We start from the raw sequence: 13,394 nt of genomic DNA, 5'->3' as shown, positions 1-13,394 counted from the left end.
GTTTAAGTTTTTGCAGGACAGCTCCAGCTCTTGTGCTTATGCCACTTAATGGCCACCAATAGATACCCTTTTCAACTACGCTACAACTTCGGTTCTGTGCTACCAACCAAAATTTTATATTTTAACGGGTGCAAATAAAATTGTTCTCAATTCGTAACCCATCATAAAAATTGCTTTTTGGGTACTCGTTTTAAGACCCATGCAGCGCATCCAAATGTCGTTGAGTGCTTTGTGGAATTTGCATGACAGTTGCCCATTTTCCTTATAGTTGCCAAGAGCTCTCGTTGCACAGAGGAAGCCGGAATGCCACACACTCACACCGGAGAAGATTGAAAGAGAAGCAAACACTCCCATAGAAAAGCAACTTTTTGCTGACACCTTGCTTTATCTCCAGGACTGCCTGCGGCATCCGTATCCTTGGCTCCTTCTCCTACATCGCCCGAACCCTGTGCACTTTAAGCTTAATATTATTTAAATACAATTTTGCTAAAATTCTATGGCATTTATTCTCGAATTTGCATAAGCAGAGAAGTTGGAGCCAAGGACGACTGTCATTCAAATGGAATAATTGCTTAAATAAGTTGAATTTAGCATGTTTAGCATACACATTGAAAAATGGCTCTGCTTTAGACTTTAATGGAACCATAAACTTAGCCATTCGACAATCGGTTTCGCCGCACTTTCGATGCCTTAAGGGTTACGACCCTGTATTATTTGCTTAAGTGTCTGCGAGCTGAGTATGCGATGTTGCACAGGTAATTGTGCTGTCATTTTGCATTTGTAATGAAGTTCCTTCATGCCCCCACATACGCACGCCCAAAGCCCATCCAGAAACAAGCCCGAGATAATTACTGGGGACAGAATCTGGAATTCAGAACCCTAAAGCCACAGAGCATGCCAGAGCAGAGCAGAACAGAGCCGAGTTCATTTGTATGCCGTTCAGGCTTCTTATCAAATATGAAGCAAAGTCGTAAAAGCTAATTAGACTCACAATGTGCGATACGGGCAGGCTGCTGCCGACGGCTGAATAATGCAAACTAATCAGCCCGTAATGCAGGAGAACCATTAGAAAGCGTTGCCTTGCCAATCAGCAGAAAAGCAAAAGAACTTTTACCCAGATCCCCCGTAATCCGGCACTTTTCTCTGCATTTTTGTGGCAACTCACAGCATTGCCCCAAAGCCATTCAGACTTGTGAACTTGGTCGTTCGGTTATCAATTACTCAGAGGATTCTGTTCAAAATGAAGACGACTCCGCCTCATGGCCTCATGTCCTCGTATTCCCGTATTCATTTCCCAGGATCCCAGTTCGGTATTGTATTGGAATCAGATGTGCGTGCCCGGAATTGTGGAAGCTTTATGGGGCAACAACTCATACCGCAGCCCTCCCGCCCTTGTCCAATTATTCGCCAGGGCTCTTGTTTTGCTTTTCACGTTTACACACATCAATCATAAAATGCAAATATTTACGATTTTATTTGTGTGCAAATTGCCATAGCACGCACATTAAACCCAGACTCCCGTCCGCTTTATATTCGCAGAAACAACAATAACCGCAAGTACCGGCGCCACATAAACGAGAACGCTTTGGGCATCATCCGCACCACCCTGAACAACGGTGGCTTCGGACCGCAGGCGCCCAACAACAACAGGGAGCTGGGCATACCCTCTAACGCGGGACCGATGAATCAACTGGCGGCCGGCTACCAGCGGCCCCTGTCTCATCCCGGCGGGGGCAGCGGAGTGGCGGCGGCTGCGGCCGCAGTGACAGCGGCGCAGCAGGAGAAAGGCATGTTCAGCATCAGCCAGCTGAACATGGAGCTCACCGAGGAGCACGTCGGCAGCAACGGACGCATGGAGATCACCTGCCTGTCCACGATCCCCTCGGCGGTGGGGCAGGGCGAGCAGTATGCCGACTACAAGACCTTCTCCGTGAAAGGTGAGTAAGCGTGTGGGTGACACGGGGCGTATGCGTGATTCGAATTTCATTATTTACTTTATTTATGTTATGCCATGTAATATTATGCAAGCAAATATTTGTATTTGGTAACCGTTTTTTCATCAAATTAAAGGACCAGTGAACTCATCAAAAATCTGGCCGCGAAAAAATTATAAAATTTAAAATGGAATCACGGATGAAATTTCAGAAAATAAATTAGCATGATAAAGAGAGTCAGACTTCAGCATTCGTATGTGTATGTGCGTGCAATGTTATTAAGTCGGGCTGTCAAGAAAACCACCAGGATATTTATCATACAAACAAAAGTCAGCGTTTCCATTGTCTTAAATGGCAGATTAGAAATTGCGTCCTTGATTCTGTTGACTCAACCGGTTGTCCCACATACCCGGGCTGGATGTCATATGTTTGTCGTTTGTCGACGTTTAATTTTCATTTTCCCAGCCTTCAATGTCTGAAAATGGGGCCAAAACAAAGGTTAATTTATATATTTGCTGACATTGTTTGCCTACAACAAGCCGGTTGTTAGCACTAACGTCCCAGCCAAGTCGTTGGCGGCCCAGTTGTAAATTGTCCCGAATTGTACGAAATAATTTACACATTACCAGGGCCATGACTCACAACAGAGAACGTCAAGGGTGTTACTTTTTGGCACCCGAATCACACTTATAAGTTTGGAGTGCTTGTCGCACTCACAAACAAAAGGAATAGAACAACACACCCAAATGCACAAATCGCTTTCCGTGTTTCGTGTTTTTGCATTTCGTCACTCACTCAAACAGTAAGCGTAGATTCTATTTCACCAGACACTCAAAAATGTTGCGCAGATTAGTGAACTGCACAGTGCACTCAAAGCAAATGTACAAAAAGCAACAGTAGATCACAAAAGGCAATGCGCAATATTGCGCTGTGAGCGAAACACTTATGTTTTACAGTTATGATTTCGAGTGTCTTAAACTTGTATGTACTGGTATGCATGATCGCTGGTTTGTTTTTTTGGTCGCTTGATTTCAGTTGTTAGTTGAAGTCGTAGAAGGAATAAGCAAAATGCCTGAAACGCCGGACTCTATAACAAGTAAAATTGATTGTGGAACGTACACTTTAACACAAAAACATAAAGGAAAAAGTGTTATGTGGAACGTTTTACATTCTATTCTTAAAGAAGACGAAAGTGCCGTGGAAGGGTGGCTATTTTGCGGCACCTGTCGAAAAGTTCTAAAGTTTGTGGCTGGCCACACATCAAATTTTTTTTTTTTATTTAATATTAGTCATTGGAGACAAAATTTCATTATCATATTTTTAAGCATATTGTAAGACCTAGTCATTGAAGACGCATTCACTTGTAATAGTTATACGCATTTGTTATTTTTATATTAGTCACTGAAGACGGCAATTACTTTTATTTTTACGACAAACTAATCTAAGATTAAAATGGATCCAAAAGGAAAACTATTATACAAAACTAAGACTATATAAACTATTTGAAATATGTAATGACTTTCTTAAAAACATTAAAATTAAATACACACAACGAAGTAGCAAAACACGGCTTTTATTTTTATCTCACATATGTATATGTATGTATGCATATGTGCATACTTAAAAACAAATATGTATGCATGTATGAAGCTAATGCAAGAATAACAACAACACACTTGTCTCTCACATATTGTTTGTCTCAAGTTTTGTGCTCTCAATTTCGCCCATTCCTTTTGCTTTATCATATTGATCGGCGTCAACTCATGTATACATGCAGAAAAGAGCACGAAGTCGTTTTGCGAGTGTGCGTATGAGCATGTCCGAAAATATCAGTGAAAGGCAACAAACCTTATTTAAGAGTGCCGATCACACTCTAAGTGACGTTAACGCACAATTGATTCGGGTACACTTATTGTTTGGGTGTACCCTTGCCGTTCTCTGACTCACAACGGTCGTTGGCCTCTCTCCAATCTTCTGGCCACAAGAAAGCAAGAGTCCCTTTGCCGGCGGCAGCTCCGTTGTCTTTCGACCTCTTTGCCCACTGCCACTTGAACCAAGGGGCGTATGCGTGTTATTTATGTTGCGTGAAGTGCGTCATTTGTTTGGACCACTTCGCAGCCGAGAATGCTCCACTCCGTAATTGTTTCTTATGCTGCCCTCAGGGCCTGCCATCAGTCTGGGCCTCTGAATCTCTGAACATTCCACCGCCAAAACGAAAACTTTTTAGCCCTCGAAGGGCTCTAGTTTGGGCTGATAGGCACCGTGGCGACCATAGCTGCGGTTTCAGGCCTCGTTCTCGACTGTAAAACATTCGCCTAGATAACTTGGGGGCTTATCACAGCTCTAAATCATTCATTATACCCTTGCAGAGGGTATTATAAACGTGGTCAAAAGGCTCAAAAAAGGCAAAAAAATATTTCGGATTTTGATGCAGAATGGTAGGGAATCAATACAGAAATTGTTTAAAACACTCCGCTTGAGAATCGGATGAGAATTGAGGAAGATATAGCCATCACTGTGGGCCCTATAGGGGAAAACCTCGATTTCATCACAAGTGGTGGGGATCATCCAGAAAAATGGACAAAAATTCTACAAAATATTTTGTCTCAGGATTTTAATGCAGCATGGTGGCAAATCGATCCAGAAATCGTTTAAGGTACTCCGCTTGAGAATCGGATGAGAATTGGGGAAGATATAGTCATCACTGTGGGCCCTATAGGGGAAACCCCCACTTCCAAGGGATCATCAGGAAAAATGGACAAAAAATCTAAAAAATATTTCGTCTCAGGGTTTTGATGCAGAATGGTGGGGAATCGATACAGAAATCGTTTAAAACACTCCGCTTGAGAATCGGTTGAGAATTGGGGAAGACATAGCCATCACTGTGGGCCCTATAGGGGAAAACCTCGATTTCATCACAAGTGGTGGGGATCATCCAGAAAAATGGACACAAATTCTAAAAAATATTTCGTCTCAGGATTTTGATGCAGAATGGTGGGGAATCGATACAGAAATCGTTTAAAACACTCCGCTTGAGAATCGGATAAGAATTGGGGAAGATATAGCCATCACTGTGGGCCCTATAGGGAAACCCCCACTTCCAAGGGATCATCAGGAAAAATGGACAAAAAATCTAAAAAATATTTTGTCTCAGGATTTTAATGCAGCATGGTGGCAAATCGATCCAGAAATCGTTTAAGGTACTCCGCTTGAGAATCGGATGAGAATTGGGGAAGATATAGCCATCACTGTGGCCCCTATAGGGGAAAACCTCATTTTCAAGGGATCATCAGGAAAAATGGACAAAAAATCTAAAAAATATTTCGTCTCAGGATTTTGATGCAGAATGGTGGGGAATTGATACAGAAATCGTTTAAAACACTCCGCTTGCGAATCGGTTGAGAATTGGGGAAGATATAGCGAACACTGTGGGCCATAAATCTGTATGTTTAACCTTCAGCATTTGGGCTAAAGGTTTGGGCTAATGTTTAGACTCTAAGCCTTAAGGATGAGTTTGAAATAACAGTCTTTCGTCTTCTTTGCCATTTTGCAGTTGAAGTCGAGCGGCATGTGGCATCCTCCACATCCACGGCTCCTCCCAGCATCGGCATGGCGGCGCTGGGCAATGGAAACGGGCATGGCAATGAGACCTCCGCCGGATGGAGTGCCCGCGGTGCGGTAGTGACGCACTTGTGGTCCCTGGCCCAGTTGCTCCTGCTCGTCTTGCTCCCTCTGAGCTACTAGGATGGAGGAAGGCACGCATGCAAAAGGCGGATGAGGAGGAGTAGACCACCGACATACTCTCACAGAAGGTATAGTTAAACCAAACCAAGGACAACCACATCATCAAGATCATCATACCCATCGAGGACAAAGCAGCCAGAGCAGCAGCAGCAGATGCAGCATCAAAAAACACAAGTTGAATTTTTTGTAAATTGTACACCAGAAATTTTTAATCTATTTCCAAGGCAAGGGCTCAATTGAGCAGGAAAATTAGCACAGCACAAAGAGCGGAAAACCCAAAGGACTGGAGCAAATGCCTGGCGAATGGATTAGGAGAACATTTTTAGCATTTTGTGCTCGCCATGGTCAGCCCATTTAAATAGTTTACTTGTAAATAACTGCAAATGACCGAGGGGACAGAGGCAATGATATTCTTTTTTTGTTTGTGTGGCCGCAATGGCAAAGCGAAATGCTTGTAATTAAGTTGCAGGCGGTCGGGGAAACTGGGTGAACGTTTTGCCGGCTGACCAGTGGCATTTTTTGTAGCGCAAAGAAAATTTTGTATAGCCAATTGGGCACTAGTTTTGGGGAAAGCGCGCTGACGAATCCTGGGAATGCAATTTCGTGCCAAGAATCCAAAGTTTTGTGCGATTCAAGGTCAGCGCGCAACGGGGGAGACATTCCGCCCACTGATTTCCCTTCGTCGGCCTTGTCAAAAGTTTTTGGGCAAATGCCGCCTCCAGAGAAATCCAAAATGCAAACAGCCAGAATTGATTGGGGCAAAGTTTTTAGGCGTTTCAAAGCAGTCGCTACGAAGCTTGTACCTAAAATGCATGATCTTAGTGCAATAGCAGAGAACACACAACTACACGCTCAAAAGTGAGTTAAAGTAACATATTTTTTACGGCATTGTAGGGCTTTGGCTAGTCGAATATAAAGAGTAAAGATTGTGGCAACAAGGGTTAGGCTAAAATTAAGGCAATTGAGTTTAGGCGCCAGAAGCAGCAGCAGCAGAAGCAGCAGAAAGCTAAATAAGAGTAACGAACCCCGAAACCCGAACCAGACCCGTACCAACGTAACCCGAAATAAAACGTTTAAATGTAAAATAATTAGACAGTTAAACCAAGAAGCTTACAAAAACAATCAGTGTTGAAAACATTTTGAGAAACGAAAACAAAACAGTGAAGGGCGAAGAGAAAATAACACGAACACAAGAAAATGGCGTCGCAATGGGCGCCGTCTGCGGCGCGTGGTGACCCCCGAAAAAAGGAGTCAGGTTGGGCCCGAAGGACCGAGGCTATGGGCTATGAGATGGGTAATGGGTTAGCCCAGAACCCAAAAACAGAACCCGTACTCATTCCGGCACACATTACGACGCTTACTTATTTATTTTCATTTCGGCCCCTAATTTTTGTTTCGTTGTGTGTAAATGGTTATCGTTGCAATGGATCGTTTAGTGTGTAGTTAGGAAAATATTTGCCGTTGCGATTAATTGTTTTAATTATTGTTTCTGTTCCGGCCATTTAGAGGGGGCTGGAAACAAAGTACAGATGCATTTCGTGTACATTTAGGAAAGGATATTTTCAAGCGCGCTTTAAGTGTCTACGGCTAGAGATCAATTTTAAACACGTAGCATAACAATGTAACTATGTAAAGCAAAAGGATAAACAACCACGGACAACCCGGCAAAGTAAATACATGTAAAGCAATTAGTGGACTAGTCTATATCTTTATACGTTTACGTAAATATATATATATAATGTGCGTCTGTACTGTGTGTATGTAATTAGGCTTCTATTTTTGACTCTACTCGACGGCGAAAATGCAAAAAAAAAAAAAACTAAAACCAGAAATATTGATAGATATATAATTAAGCCTGCGATGTTCTCCTACAGTTTGAACAAGAAAATCAGTTAAAGCTAACGATTACAATTACAATTAAAATTACAACTGCAATTTGAAAAATCTTGCCACAGTTGAAACATTTTCCAATGGTTGTCTCATTGAGCGGTAATTAAGAAGTGAGTAACATACACGTAGTTTCTTATCCATCGGATGCTAAATGAGTACACCAGTCGGATAATGCTTGAACGAACTACAGTTTTTATAAATGAGAATATACTTAAATATGATAACGGTGACATCACGTAAAAGTAATTGAAAACAAAGTTCATATTATGTATGAAAATATGGCTAAAATGTCTTATGCAGGTATTGACGTCTTCCTATGCTACGCTGTCTATTATTAACAAACAAAACAAAAAATTGATTAAATTTATAAATTATACATTACGAATAGGTGTGCAACCAATTTACTGTTTGCATAAACTAAGAACTAAACAAAATACAAAAAAAAAAAAAAGAGAAAAAGAAAACCAAAACCAAAACAGATTAATAACACTTATACATAACAAATGAAAATGCTTTAAAGTTAAAGAATAATTTATTCTTCGTTTACCTCGATCTATGGACCACATTGTCTAGGTAATGTTATGATTCTGGTCTGCTTATTTCAACCATCATTCCATTCTGAATTGAGTGCAAGGGAGCCACTTCCCTGTTGGTTATGTGTTTTTGAGAATCACTCGAACTAGTAAATGTTTCCCACCAATCTATGAACAAGTGCAAACACCCTTCAACCAATCAGGCATATTCTCACTCTCCTATTTATCTGACACATTTGCATCCATTGTTTCCCCAACCGAGAACACCACAGTCATAGACACCTCCTTCCTCCTATCCTTCTCTATTTGTCTGTATAAATATGCAAACTGCGTGTTGTCTACAATTCAGTCGTCTGTCGTCTCAGCATATATCTGCATGAATATGCATAATTGGCTAAGACTGGGAGCTAGTTTATCCCGGTCTTGCGTCTGCTAATTATGAGTCGTGCCCCCTACCCAGCATATAAATGTGTATCTATGTAAAAACTTTATATAGGTGTCAAGTGCAAATGAAACACAATAAGGATGATATTTATATAGATCAAATAAGAGTACATTAAGTGTCGCAGCAATTCGCAAACATATCATAAATGTTGTAACATTTTCCCAATTCGAAGGAGCTAACACACCGCAGCTCTCATAAACAAATTTAAGATGACACTGGAGCACATCTTCCGTGTGTGGTGGCATTTTTTCATGCATAGCATGTGGTACTTACATAAAAAAATTATAATTTTTTGTTGAAGCTCCTCCTTGTCCCCAAAATGAATATTGACTTTGGATATTAACGTAAAACATCCGGGATTCATGGGTGCAGGGGGAAGACTTTGGGGGAATGACATTATAATGAAATAAAATTGTGCATGATATACACGTTAACACACATTCGGAAGCACGTAAAACACGAACATTATATTTGAATGTTGTATTTTGATAGGTCAAAAGTATTACGATAACGGGTCGCCAGACAAAGGTATGTTGTTTGGGGACCTGCCTTGCGACTACCTTATCATTTCTCTCACATCAAAATCTTCCAATCACACATATCACGACGTATTGAACAAAGGGCATGAAATTATACAAGATATATATTGAAATTATGTATACAACAAGATGTATAAAACATATATATTTATAGAGAAATGGAATTATTTATTAATTTTAGACACTTACACCACAAAAGCTTTAACTTTTGTTCCCATTATTTATGTGGCATTAATATAACCGCATTCACATGTATGCAAACGCGTTTGACATTGAATTCAACCTTATTTGTAATTCCAATTTGTATTGTAAAAAAAACGTTTTACGGTCTAAGAAAATTATGTAGATGAATAGCGGAAGTGGAGCTATTAATGATATCTGAATACTGGCGAAAGCCAATTAACATACAAAACCAAATTGAACTCGATAAACATAACGTAATAATTTATTTATAGATACAGACATACCAAGTGAAAGATGATTTGTATAAATTGCAACCTATGCAAGTCATATGAAAACTTAATGTGGAATATGTGTATTATTACGAGTATACTAAAGCTAAGTGCGTACCACGAATATTGATATGTACACTGTCAGTGCTGAGCAGGAGAGTGTGCTGGGAAAAGCACAAACTAAATGTAAAATTAAAAGTGTAAATTACCAATGTGAACACAAATTACGATTACAATTCAACCAAAATTATGACGCCTACTGCTTGGCCAATCTACTACACTGAAAGGATATACAGAATATTAAATATACATACTGAAATACGAATATTTGTGGTAAAAAGAGAACGAACTAAAAAATAAATGTTGAAAACAAAGGACCAGTAGCGTTTCACTCAAGGACCATTTAAGGAGCACACGCCCCTTAAACAAAGAGTCCCCAAAAAAACACAAAAAGGCAAATGTAGAAAAACACAACCAAGTGGCAGCCACAGAAAGTGCCACAACAAAATTTGTGGGCAGAGAAATGCGGATTTTAGGGGACCTTGGTTAAAGGCAAGAGACTGGGGACAACAGACAGGATTTTGTGGCAGAGGACCCCACAAGTGCGTTAAACAAACTTGCGTAACTTTCCGTTTGACGAATATCCTTTTAATCCCTTTAAATGTGCAGGAAAATTGAGGGAGCAGCAACGAAATGCGTAAACAAAGGCCAGCCTCGTAAGGGCACATAAGGTCAGATGTCTTGGCGAAATTACAAAGGGGGAAGTGGGCGGGTACGAATGTTCTGCAATAATCAACGAAAGGATAAACTACGGAATAAATGGCGAATCAAGGGTATCACGGCCGTAAAACACATCCGCCGAGAGATCCACCGAGAGTCAGGGCCACACACAAAGCCGATGGCACAATGGCCGAGAATGAGTTTTTTTTTCTTTACTTCCAATGAGCCGACTTTGTCTCTCCCCAGAGCCGAGACTTTTGTGAGCCACAGGACGGTACAAAGGTGCAACGAGCTTGGATGCCTCATTACGAAATCAAAGCCCTGTCCGCACACACACACACTCGCAGACACTTACACAAACATTGGGCGGGGCGGTGTGGGTTAACGGGGCGTGTGGCCGGCGACAGATGGCAGCTATCGATTCTGAATTTGTGTGACAGACAGAGCATCAGGATATCAGGACACCGGGCCAATGACAACATTGCATGGAAATGAGCAATTAACGCCCGGGCTTCGTTAGGCCAGACCAATCTGGCTATCGACGAATCAACAGATTTTCTGCAGAGCCATCAAAAGGGTTCTCAGCTCTCCGGTTTCTGGAATCTGGTCTTTGGTGTCCCTCGCCATACTCCGATTTCCGGTCGTCGTTCGTTTGCCTGTACTCTCCCTTCTCCGTCTCTTGATTAAGGTATAAATATTAAATTAGCAGTGGCTGTGGCCAGGAGCCTGCTTTGACTCTGCCAGTGCCTTCGCCTTTGCCGTTAATGAGGCATGGCCATGGCAAGCAAAAGAGTCAGACAGGATGTGGTTTGTTAAGAGGCTCGTTCGCTGCTTAATTATACATGGCAGCGCCCAAAAGTCGACTAATTAATATGCAGCAGTCGAGCAGCGGAGAGTGGCTGGGTTAATGAGCCAAAACTCTCAGCATGTGTGCCAACTTTCGACAGCAAACAGCGGAGCGACAGCCAGTCAAGCGGATGTTGTTTTTAGTTTTTGTTTTTAGTGCAAAAATCGGCTGATTCGGTCGAGTCCCCCGGGCTGCACGCCAATCCTTCCGCGATGCCAATGTCGATGCTGATGCCATTGCCGACCGAATAACTCAATTTTCATAGAGTGGCCCGGCTACAGAGCACGCGGGAAACACCAATAAACACTTTTTGCAACAAATCCAAACTATTCCGCAGCAACCACAGTGGCAAAGCAGCAGCAGGAGTAGCGCTGCTACAGGGAAAGGCGCAGTTAAACTTTTTGACAGCGACAACATGGCGTACAACTGCCAACTGCAAGTGCTCTTGGGTGTGGCTCCTTCCACCACGCCCGGATTTTGCCCAAAACTCTGGTTCTGGCGGTGCATTGCCACCTGCATAAAGCACGGGGTCTGGGATTCGGCCTGGGCTGGGGCATGGGCTTGGGCTTGGGCGAGTGGTTGCCAAATTAACAAAAGCGCACAACTTTGTTGCGGCTGAAAAACTCACAGGGAAAAACAACGGAGATGGCAAACCTGTCTCAAGCACATTTCAATTTTCGGCGTACAAAGTTGCCGCCTGCATGCGGACAAATGTCAAAATATTTAGTTGTTAGTACACGCGCAACTTTCCCTCCGGAAATTGAAAAGAAATATTGGTTAGCCCGTGGGACAGAAAGCAAATGCCCCCATTCTGCCAGCGATGGTAAAAGTTTTCGCGCTTTCCCGAATTAAATCCGAATAAAAGTGTGTGTGTGTATCGGGAGCGTTGCACAATGGAGCTGGCTCACCGCAGGTGTCAGCCGGAGAGATTGGGAGCGACACAGTATTTGTGCAGGCGATTTGTATTTGGTTCTAGTGCCAACAAAAAATCGTTTCCATTTGGACTCTGTCGGTACATAACTAGATGAAAAAGCGTACTTCAAAAAAAATTAAGCCAAAAAGCATGCTACACTTTTTAGACCTTCAGTGCTAACTTGTCTGAAAACGGGGCGTACTTAATGTGCTAACTACTTTCGAGCCTTGAACTTGTAGCTTAAGTTCATCGTTAATGCATATAAATACTCTACTCGCAAACAGGAGTAGATGCATTAACTCCATGTTGTATTCAATAAAATTTTAAATAAATAAAAGAAAGCTACAAAAAGTGCGTTAAGTGCACTGCTTTAAATGGATATTAAACGAAATGTATGAATGCTTTTTATGATTCTCTGTTTGCAGCACCTGTGGCAGAGTGTCTTCCCTTCGTTATCCCGCGGCGGGGTGAAAAAACGTTGATATCTCTTCTGGGCGTCAAAAGAAAGTTTGCACGGGCGACACTTGGAGTGCCGTGAATGTTGTTTTAATAATTTATTTTGTGCGCACAGCGGGTTGCTCATTAACACACACACGCCAGAGCAGCAGAGGCACCCATGAACCTATCCTCCCGAGGTTACACCAATACTGGCACGCACAGGACACGCACTTGGAAGGCTCGTAGTCGATTCGGTCGGCTGACTGCTGCATATCACCTTAATTACAGGCAGCAGTCTGGGCGCAGTCAGACGGCAAATGGCAGACAAGCTAACAGCGTTTATGGTGCCCCAAATTGCCATTGCCCCCCCAGCCATCCGCCCATCCACCGGCTTTTTCCTCGGCATATTGTCGCTGTCGTTACGCTTTAGCGATTCGCCACTGTACTCGACAGAAAGAGCAACGGATTCAGTTTGCACTCGACTGCTGATAAGCGTGCGATTCCTGCAGGGCGGCACACTTAACATCAAACACTACTACACACACACACACCCTCTGGCAAAGCAGGATGGCCATGAATACATGCACCGTTGAGTTGCGTCACATCTAAGTGAAATTTAAGGACTCCACTCAGCGATGTACCAAATCCTCTGCATAGTTCATGCCACCCGAGTAAGGGCTTAGGTTTGGGTCTGGGTTCATGTTCGGGGCTGGCATTTCGCATGATGAGTTTGGCTGCTTTCACGGAAGCAGGAAGCCATCAAGCCACACCCCCATACGCCTCGACTAAGGGCATCAACAATCATCCACGATGAGTGTCGTCTGCTGGCAGAACACAGATCAGCAGGCAGTATCCACATCCACATCCACATTCACAGCCACAGGCAGCTCTACCTGCAACAGGACGTTGCCACTTAGACAGACCACAACTGGCATTGGG

At 42.6% G+C, this 13,394-nt stretch overlaps 1 protein-coding gene across 1 annotated transcript in view; it reads left to right on the top strand.

Moving 5' to 3' along the window:
- Nucleotides 1-9,914, top strand: part of beat-VII (beaten path VII) — a 40,038-nt gene extending 30,124 nt beyond the window's left edge. The window contains exons 8-9 of the mRNA XM_017237364.3: nucleotides 1,540-1,937; nucleotides 5,488-9,914. Of these exons, the coding sequence (XP_017092853.2) occupies nucleotides 1,540-1,937; nucleotides 5,488-5,678 (589 nt within the window). The 3' untranslated portion in view covers nucleotides 5,679-9,914. The remainder of the gene's footprint in view (nucleotides 1-1,539; nucleotides 1,938-5,487) is intronic.
- Nucleotides 9,915-13,394: the final 3,480 nt, after the last annotated feature.

Source organism: Drosophila bipectinata, chromosome 3R (assembly GCF_030179905.1).
Source record: "Drosophila bipectinata strain 14024-0381.07 chromosome 3R, DbipHiC1v2, whole genome shotgun sequence".
NCBI lineage: Eukaryota > Metazoa > Arthropoda > Insecta > Diptera > Drosophilidae > Drosophila > Drosophila bipectinata.
Note: the sequence above shows the minus strand (reverse complement) of the source record. Positions and strands in the feature narration are given on the sequence as shown.